At 43.5% G+C, this 10,183-nt stretch overlaps 1 protein-coding gene across 17 annotated transcripts in view; it reads left to right on the top strand.

Moving 5' to 3' along the window:
- Positions 1–1,044: 1,044 nt before the first annotated feature.
- Wnk1 (WNK lysine deficient protein kinase 1) overlaps positions 1,045–10,183 on the top strand; it is a 126,127-nt gene continuing 116,988 nt past the window's right edge. For 9 of the 17 annotated variants that reach the window (XM_029534809.1, XM_029534816.1, XM_029534814.1 and 6 more), the window contains exon 1: positions 1,047–2,869. In XM_029534809.1, the coding sequence (XP_029390669.1) occupies positions 2,111–2,869 (759 nt within the window). In that variant the 5' untranslated portion in view covers positions 1,047–2,110. Of the gene's footprint in view, positions 2,870–10,183 lie in introns of all 17 variants that reach the window. The other 8 variants (XM_029534820.1, XM_029534819.1, XM_029534818.1 and 5 more) reach the window with 4 other exon arrangements.

Raw genomic sequence — 10,183 nt, 5'->3', positions numbered from 1 at the left:
GAGAAGAATTCCATTACTGTAAACTGCACTGATCTAGGTTTCCGGAGTTCCGCGCCTTGGTATAAATTACATATGTACACATTTGCAAGTGTAGTAAAGAAAGGGGATGTTTTACTGAGCCACCGAGGCAGGGTATAACAAAACAAAAGGAAAATAATTTTTACTCAAATATAGAGGCAAAAGTCAACTATGTCCTCTCAAGTTTGTAATCAAAAATCAAAGATGTAGACTATCTTCGAACTCGACCTCCTCCCATGCTTGTCACCCGCCTCTCCCCGCCCCCCACACCTCCTGTTCCCGTTAAGTTTCTGGCAAAGCAAAGAAGTTCGCTCTGATCCTGGGTTTTATTTAGTAGGCAGCCCATCTTTGCAGCCAAAGTACTTGTTTGGAAACTGGAGACGAGCATGCGGCATTAGTTGTTGTGAAGGGGAGAAGGATGGAATATATTTTGTCTACTCTCATCCATCTAATCAACAGTGATGGTACGTGTACGCTTCACAAAGTTTTCCGGGAGTCTTCGAACTCAGGCTCTGGTTATTCAGCTTTACCTTCTTCACTCCCACACCCCTAGTCACTCAACACTAAGGAGGCTCTCCATTGAAGACGAACAACAGATTATTTTTCATTACATGGCAGCTCTATGAGCTATCTAAACAGAACATGACGGAAGTTTCTCATTCTCCCCTTCTTTTTCCTCTCCTTTCTTCTCTTCTTTTGCAATTGATTCCTAAATAATGATTTTGATAGCGAGCACCGAGTTTGGAACGGAATTGAGCGACCCACGATGACGCTCCCATCAGGCTTTCCGAAGGGGCGGTTTTCAAAAAAAGGAACTACAATTCCCAGGAGGCACCAGGCTAGAGCCATCGCAGGGCATCACGGAAGTAGTAGGCGCGTTCCTCCCGGGTTCCTTTCACGGTTTTCACCGCGAAACTACAAATCCCATCGTGCCTCGAGCTCGGCACGCCTGCGCGAGAGCCCCCCGAGCGCGACGTGGGCGGGGCCGCCCCGGGCGGCGGGGGGCGGGGTCCAAGCGGGCTGTGTGGAGGCTTCAGACATCGGCGCCATTTAAAGCGGAGAGTTTTTCCCGGGCGGACGCGCTCCTTCTGCTCGGCCATTCCGTACTCCCTTCTTCGCTGACAGAAGGCGCCTAGTGGGGTGACTGCTCTTTTTCTCTCCCTCTTCCCCTCCTCCCAGTTCTTTCGGTCTCCTCTCCTCCTGGCCGGAGAAGTAGCGGAGCCCGGGCCCCGCGGTGAGCGGCCCTCCCCTCCCCACAGTTCCCTCCCTCCTCTGCCCCCGGCGCCGGCCTGAGAGGGGAAGAGGTTCGCCAGGCCCGGGGCGGGCGGGGAGGCCTCGGGGACGGGGGGGGCCGCTCCTCAGGCTTCGAGGCTTCGAGGCTTCGGCCCTCCGCATCTAGTGATGGGCGCCCTCTGAGACTGGTCCCCTCTCCGGGGCGCGTGCTGCCTGAGGCGGCGGCCGAGAGAGAGAGAAAGAGAGAGAAGGACCGGGAACCCGGGCCGCGGCCCTCCTTCCCCTGCGCGGCCCCTCCCACTCCTGTGCCCCGGGCTGCCACCGCCCGGCGTCGGGGCTCGTCCCTCGCGCGCTGTGCCTCCGCCCTCAGGGCCTATCCCGCCGTGCTCGGCGGGCGGGCGGGCCGGCCGGCGGCGGCGGGAGCTTAGCCATCTTCACTTGGGTCGCATCCTCTCGCCCGGGAGCCCATTCCGCGCCCTGCTCCTCATGACTGCGGCGCTTCTGCTGCCACAGCCCTACCGGCCTCCGCTCGCTGCAGGATGGATGCGGACTGTGCGGCGCTAACCCCCGTGGCTCCGCTCCCTCCTAGCCCGCCGACGAGCCCGCCCCGTGAGCCGCAGCAGCCTCGGTGCCAGCAGCAGCAGCAGCAGCAGCAGCAGCAGCAGCCGCCGCAGCAGCCGGACTCAGTGTCCCGCGTCGCCCTCGGGGCGCCTTGTCAGTGCTGAGTTGGGAGTCGTCCGGTGGTTCCGAGCCCGCCGTAGGAGCGCTGCCCAGCACTTCTTGGTGGCTTCACCGGGCCACCCTTTCCCCTTTTCATTCATAAATCCGAGCCCGCGTTCTTCACTCCACCGGACCGACCATGTCTGACGGCGCCGCCGAGAAGCAGAGCGGCACTCCGGGCTTCCTTACGCCTCCGGCGCCCGTCCCCAAGAATGGCTCAAGCTCCGATTCTTCCGTGGGCGAGAAACTGGGGGCCACGGTCGGCGACTCCGGAGTTGGCAGGACGGAGGAATATCGGCGCCGCCGGCACACTATGGACAAGGACAGTCGTGGGGCGGCCGCCACCACCACCCCCACGGAGCACCGATTCTTCCGCCGAAGCGTCATCTGCGACTCCAATGCCACCGCGTTGGAGCTGCCGGGCCTCCCTCTCTCTATCCCGCAACCTACTGTACCCGCAGTGGTGCCCCAGAGTGCTCCACCCGAGCCTCACAGAGAGGAAACTTTGACCGCCACCGTTGCTTCGCACGTGTCTCAGCAACCCTCGGCTGCTGCCTCCCCTGGGGAACAAGCCGTCGTAGGCTCGGCCACCACGACCGTCCCCAGCAGTACCAGCAAAGACCGCCCGGTGTCCCAGCCCAGCCTCGTGGGGAGCAAAGAGGAGCCACCGCCGTCCAGAAGTGGAAGTGGCAGTGGTGGCGCCAGCGCCAAAGAGGCGCAGGAGGATAGGAGCCAGCAACAGGATGACATCGAAGAACTGGAGACCAAGGCAGTGGGAATGTCCAATGACGGTCGCTTTCTCAAATTTGACATCGAAATTGGCAGAGGCTCCTTTAAGACGGTCTACAAAGGTCTGGACACCGAAACCACTGTGGAAGTCGCCTGGTGTGAATTGCAGGTAATGCCCCACCCCCTTTTTTCTTATTCGGTCGTTTGGATCCCAAATTTGGCTCGGTTAAGCCAGTTTGTCGAGTTCACTCTTGTAATTCTCTGACTCTGAGAGGGCGGGGGAGGCCAGCGTCTGAGGAGGTTGAAATTGGGAGATTGTGGAGCATGTAGTTAGGTGTTTGGAAAAGATAGGAACTATTGGTGTCAAGAAGGATTGTTACCAGCAAGGGGGTAAAGAGTCATTTAAGTACAAACTTGTGTGTTTAATGTCAGGCAGGAGACATGGAATTATTGGAAAAGGGTTTCCCCTCGTGTTGGGGATTGAAGAAGTGGGGCCTGGACAAGTGCTTTCCCACTGAGCTAAATATATCCTCAGCTTTTGGGAAATTCTTTTGCTTTAAGTAAATATCAAACCTTTTTTTCCTGTGCACTTCAGTCTCTTCTAAGCCTCTGCAATAATGAACTGCCTCGTGTTTCCATCTCTAAGATCTGGTTGTTAGACAAGACCCTGTACTTTAAGGAACAGCTTTCTTGATAGCAGCATAGACATTTAGTAGATAATAAAGGCATGCCTGGAAATCCCAACTACGTACTCTAGAGGTCAAGGCAGGAGAACCTCAAGTTCAAGGCCAGTCTGGCCTGGGAAGTGAGATACTGTGTTTTTTGTTTTGTTTTGGTTTGGTTTTTTCGAGACAGGGTTTCTCTGTGTAGCCCTGGCTGTCCTGGAACTCACTCTGTAGACCAGGCTGGCCTCGAACTCAGAAATTCGCCTGCCTCTGCCTCCCAAGTGCTGCTGGGATTAAAGGCATGGGCCACCACTGCTTGGCTGTGAGACACTGTCTTAAAAACATCAAAACAACCACCCAATCCCTGATCCCCAACTCTCTTTTCTTTCCCTTTAAGTGCTTTCAGAGTAGGAAGGTACAGTATATACCTACCAATATAACCACCTACAGGTGCTTAAGCCATATGGCTAGCTGTGATCTGACACTGTTCATTAGTCTATCTTCATCCTATTCAGTCCATAGTGAATAGTAAAAGTCCAAGCAAAATTGTATAAGTGCTTTGAAAGTTGTGATAATACCATCATTGTTGTAATATTCTTATAAAAGACTTTTGTGAGTGTCCTAAAGTATAGCCTATACTGTCCTGAATTTGTTGATCCCTCTGCCTCAGCCTCCAGAGTATTAGAATTATAAGTTAATGTCATTATACCAGGGATATAAGAGATTTTTAAACGAAACTTCCCAAGAGTCTGAGGGATTACAGTGGTTTCTTCCTTCCTTTTTTTTTTTGTTTTTTTTTGTTTTTTGAGACAGGGTTTCTCTGTTTAGCCCTGGCTGTCCTGGAACTCACTCTGTAGACCAGGCTAGCCTCGAACTCAGAAATCCGCCTGTCTCTGCCTCCTGAGTGCTCGGACTAAAGGCGTGTGCCACCACGCCCCGCTCCTTTATTTATTTATTTATTTATTTATTTTTATCTCAGGGAAATTTTCAGGTTATAAATAAAGTGCAGGTATATCCTAGACATAAATAGATTAGTTTGGACTACTAATTGCTTGACTTATTATAGCAATAAACAAATGTTATTATAAAGCATCTATATAAATATTGGTTTGTTAGCACTTGTTCACAACCAGAAATGAACATGTATTAGTGGTGGAAGCAGAATTTCAGCTACATCATAGATGAAAGTGCCACTACTGATGTCTTGTCAATAAAATTGGACCAAACTGAATTAGGAATGGAAAGTAACTGAAATAATCTCAGAACTTGATTTACCCAAGAATTAATAAACAACTTGGTTTCCAAATGACCCAAGGCCATTTGAAATGTGAAAGGAATAATATTTGGAATTTGTTTCTAAATATCTAGTGAAGAAGGTAAGCAATTACTCAGCTTCAATATTATCAGCATATGATTGTTCGCTTCAAGGTAGTTGACTAAGCTTTCTTTTCCACTTTCCCTATATGCTTGAAATTTTCACTATTGGAAATGAGTGTTCATTTTGTTTTTATTTTAAAAATGTGAAAGAACGCTATCAGTATGTGGAAGCAAACTTGAAACTGGCAAGTTCTTGAACATAATTCCTTGAGTTCATCACTTAAAAATGGAACAATATGAAGTAAAATAACCCAAAAAAATTACCCCTTGTTAATTTTATAGCGCACAAGAGTTGGAAATGTGACAGGTCTTTATTTATTTATTTATCTATCTATTTATTTATTTTTGTTTTTTCAAGCTGTTCTGGAACTCATTCTGTAGACCAGGTTGGCCTGGCCTTGAACTCAGAAATTTCGCTTGCCTCTGCCTCCCAAGTGCTGCGATTAAAGGCGTGCGCCACCTCACCTGGCCCTGACAGGTCTCTTTTAAAAATTACTTTTAGTAGGTTTTTTTTGTTTTTTTTGAGATACGGCTTTTTTTTTTTTTTTTCTTACCCTATATTGTGAAGGCTTATTGTGTACTCCAAGCTGGCCTTGAATCCTTGATTCTTCTGCTGTAGCTTCTGGAGTATTGGTATTACAGGACCATGCCAGACAAACTTACCTTCTTTGTTTGTTTGGTAAACTTGTCAAAAATATGCCTCTCCTCCTACTGGGTAGTCATACTCAATAATTTAGATGTAACTGATTTACAGGAATTTTTGTACCAATGATCTATTACTGATCCAGGAATTCAATTCTTCAGTTACATTTCTTTTATTTAATTATCTATTTATTTAAGATTTATTTGTTATATGTGAGTACACTGCTGTCTTCAGACATTCCAGAAGAGGGTGTCAGATTTCATTACAGATGGTTGTGAGCCACCATGTGGCTTTTATAAATGTGTGCTTTTACTTTGTATTTTTATTTATTTTTAAAGAATTATTTATTTTATGTATACAAGTGCACAGTTTCTGTCTTCAGACACACCAGAAAAGGGAATCAGATCCCATTACAGATGGTTGTGAGCCACCATGTGGTTGTTGGGAATTGAACTCAGGACCTCTGGAAAGAGACCAGTCAGTGCTCTTTTTTTTTTTTTTTTGGTTTTTTCGAGACAGGGTTTCTCTGTATAGCCCTGGCTGTCTTGGAAATCACTGACCAGGCTGGTCTCGAACTCAGAAATTCGCCTGCCTCTGCTGGGATTGAAGGTGTGTACCACCATGCCTGGCTCAGTCAGTGCTCTTAACCGCTGAGCCATCTTTCCAGCCCATTTCATTTTGTTTTAGATCAAAATATTTGGGTTCAAATTAAAGGTCAAACCTAAGGATAAGTAAGTAAAGCTTTGAAAAGAAAAGAAAATACCCCTTTGACATTAAATGCACACTTCCTCGACTCCCCTTTTACTAGGGATTGAACCAAGTCTGGATGAGTACTGTGATCCATTAAATTAAAAATCTGATTAGCCCAGAATAGCCTTGAACTGCTTTTATCTCCCTAGCAGTGCGATTTTAAGTATGTACTACCATGCTTGGCTTTAAAATTTTTAGTGTATTAAAACTAGAAGGGCCTTGGGAAATAATAGCTCATAAGGTAAGGACCCCTGCCACTAAGCCCGATGTCCAATATAGCACCCACATTGTGGAAGGAGAGAGCCAACTTGTGAAAGTTGTTTTCTGACCCCTGCACTCTAGCTATGGCACATGTGTACTACATAAATAGAGACAAAATTGGAAGAAATCAGGCTATCTGTCCCACCTACTTGTTTGTTAAATAAGGACCTGAAATCATAGGGCATTAAGTAATTTAGCTTTGGTTAAAAAAGAACAAACATTAAAATAGTTATGATCCAGTAATTTGGAAGGTATTGAAGGCAATTACAAATTAGACCTGGTAGCACAGGCCTATAATTTTAGTTATTCTATGAGGCTGAAACAGTAAGATCACAGGTTCAAGGCCTGTTTAGGCTACAGAGTAAGTTTTAGGTCAGCCTGAACAACTAACTAACTGAGACCTTAAAACCAGAGTCAGAAAGAGAAGAGAGCTGGGGATACAGTTCAATGGTAGAGTACTTTAGTGCAGTGTTAGAATATTTGTGTAATAGCCACAAAGTTTTGGGTTCAGTCCTCAGTATCACAAAAGGTAAAGGAAACAGCTGTAGTTACCAAAATAAAACTTGCCAGCCAAATTTCTGGCCTAGATATGCTCTTCAGGGCCTATCCCATCCTAAGGAGTTTTTGGCAGTTGTAGCTTCTCTGAGAGGGAGAATCATTATCTTTTATCATGATGTTCCCAACTGTAGGTTTCTCATGGGCAGTCCCAAATCCATGCAACAACAAATTGGCTTTAGTAGGCTATTTTTAAAGAGTCAAAGAGTTGAGGGGTATGTGTTGGGGGCATATAAAAGGACTTGGAGGGGAGAAATGGTGGTGGATATATTTGTGTATACGTGTTAACACTGAAGAATAAAGAAGAATTTAAATTTTTGTTTTTTTTAGAAAGGCCAGACTGTCATGGCACATGCCTTTAGTTCCAGCACTTGAGAGACAGACATAGGCTGATCTTTTGAATTTGAAGCCAGCCTGGTCTACAGAGTGAGTTTCCAGCAAATCCAAGACTACACAGAGAAACCAAGAAAACAGCTGATCAAACAAAACAAAAACAAACAAAACAAAACAAAAAAACCCCAAACTACATTTGTAGTCTCAGTAGATAGCTAATTAGTAATACTAATTTCAAATGAAGTTATACTAATTCTGTGTAGAAGTGGTTGTCACGATTTCTAAAATCCTCTAATAAATGACAAATTTAATTTTTATCACTTCATATGGGGATCTAGACTTTGGAGGATGAATGAGTGGGGTGTACAAATCAAACTTCCTATTGTTAGGTTATTTTTAGAGTCACAGTATGTGTAGCTATCTACCAAATTGTTTTCAATAATAAATAGGTAATATTTTGATACCATAGTCTTAAGTAATAACTGAGAACTCTTACAACTCTTAATTCTTTTATCAGGACCTATTAGGCAAAAAAGCACTTTAATTTGGTCAGCTGTGCTGGTAGAAAAATGTCTCTAGGGTGTTTTGTAGAGTTTGCACTTCTGGAGGCTGGGATAGTTTGTGGGAGCATACTTATTAGGAAAGCATGTAGTTTGCTTTAAGAAAACAAACGTAGACCTGGTAATTTACTTATTTCTGACATTTTTCTCATAGGTTGTCTCTAAATAGTGAATTTCCTTCAAGTTCTATATATTGATGATGAGTTTTTTCAACTTTACCTAAAAAGAGAAGTAAAAGTTGTAATTTTTGTTTATACTTCAGTCCATTTAATGCCTATAAAGAAAGTTATGGTTTGATTCCTAAGTACACAACTTTTTGGGTGGTTTTGTTTTTGTTTTGTTTTTTTTTGTTTTTAAAGATTTATTTATGATAGTTGTGAGCCATCATGTGGTTGCTGGGAATGAAGGTTGCTCGCTCTGGCCTAAATATATTTATTATTTATTTACTATTTACTATAATATATTATATCTATAATAATATTTATGTATGTATGTATGTATGTATGTATGTATGATTTTTTTTTTTTTTTTTTTGGTTTATCTGTGTAGCCTTGGCTATCCTGGAACTCACTCTGTAGACTAGACTGGCCTCAAACTCAGAAATCCATCTGCCTCTGCCTCCCAAGTGCTGGGATTAAAGGCGTGCACCACCACACCTGGCCAATATAATAATATTTATTATTATATCTAAGCTGTCTTCAGACAGCACCAGAAGAGGGCATTGGATCTCATTACAAATGGTTGTGAGCCACCATGTGGTTGCTGGAATTAGATCGCAGAACCTCTGGAAGAGCAGTGTTCTTAATCGCTGAGCCTTCTCTCCAGCCCCCTAGCTTTTCCTTTTTGACATAGGGTTCTCTGTGTATCCCTTGCTATCCTAGAAGTTATCTGTAGACCATCCTGGCTTGAATTAAAAAATCCACCTGCCTCTGCCTCTCAAGTGCTGGGATTAAAGGCATGGGCCACCACTGCCTGGCAGTTTATTCCTTTTGCTAGCTTTAACTCATTGAACTGAATCATTTGATTGTTTTGGTTTTTAATTTTGAGATAAGGGCTTTGTGCCTGAGGCTGACCTAGAACTCACTGTGTAGCTTAGGCTGGTCTCAAACTCAGAAACAATTAGAAGCATACGATTTTTGCTAGGTAAGATTGGATTTAAGATGGATGTTAACTTGGTATGGTGGTACAAACTTGTAATCCTAGCAATCAATTAGGAGAGCCTGGATTTGAATGCAAGCAATATATTTTTTAGGAGGCTGAAATAGTAAGGTCTAATACAAGTTTAGGATTAGCCTGGCTACAGAATTACAGATACACTGTTCTAAACAAAACAATCCCTAAAATACATTATTTAATGCTGTAGGGAATAACTGTTCTAGAGAATTTTATTTAGTTGACTTCTTAAAATGTTTTTTTTCACAGTCTCAAGAATTTAAATTTGTCATTTTTCTTTTTTTTTCCTTTTATTCTGACCCAAATTAACATAGTTATTCCTAGTCTAGGAACTTGGAAAGAGATTTTATTGTATAAAAGACAAGTGAGAATATAATGTTAACCTGGTGACTGATTTCATTTGTTCACATTAAAAATACAAGTGCAAGATCCTGGTCATGTGAAATTTACCCCAATTCATACTTTGCTACTTGCTATTCATCCACAACTGGGCTTTTGAATTCAGAATTTAAATTGTGTTGTTATTTGAGATTTCTGGTAGCTTTAATTTTTTTCTTTTAGATCAGTGATTCTCAAAATCATATTTTTATTATAATTCATAACAGTAGCAAAATTACAGTTATGAAGTAGCAATGAAAATAATTTTATGGTTGGGGTCATCATAACATGAGGAACTACATTAAAGGCTTGTAGTGTTAGGAAGATTGAGAACCAATGTTTTAGATAATACTGATGGCAGAACAAATGAAATAATTTCTGAAAATACTTGAAATAATCACTACTGTTTAGTAGATTTTTGGTATGTTAGGTGTTTTGGTCTTTTGTTTTTTGTTTTTGTTTTTTTGAGACAGCATCTCTGATAACCCTAGTTGTCCTGGAACTCCCTTTATAGACCAGGCTGGCCTGGAACTAACAGGGATCCACCAGCCTCTGTGTTGGGATTAAAGGTATATGCCACCATATTCAACTTTATTATTTTTTATATTAATATATTTTCAGTAACTTGAATTTTAATTGCTATTTTTTAAACATGGGAAATATCTGGTCTTTTAGAAATACATGAGGTAGCCGGGCGTGGTGGTGCACGCCTTTAATCCCAGCACTTGGGAGGCAGAGGCAGGTGAATTTCTGAGTTTGAGGCCAGCCTAGTCTACAGAGTGAGTTCC

The sequence above is a fragment of the Mus pahari genome, chromosome 2 (assembly GCF_900095145.1).
Source record: "Mus pahari chromosome 2, PAHARI_EIJ_v1.1, whole genome shotgun sequence".
Classification (NCBI taxonomy): Eukaryota; Metazoa; Chordata; class Mammalia; order Rodentia; family Muridae; genus Mus; species Mus pahari.
Note: the sequence above shows the minus strand (reverse complement) of the source record. Positions and strands in the feature narration are given on the sequence as shown.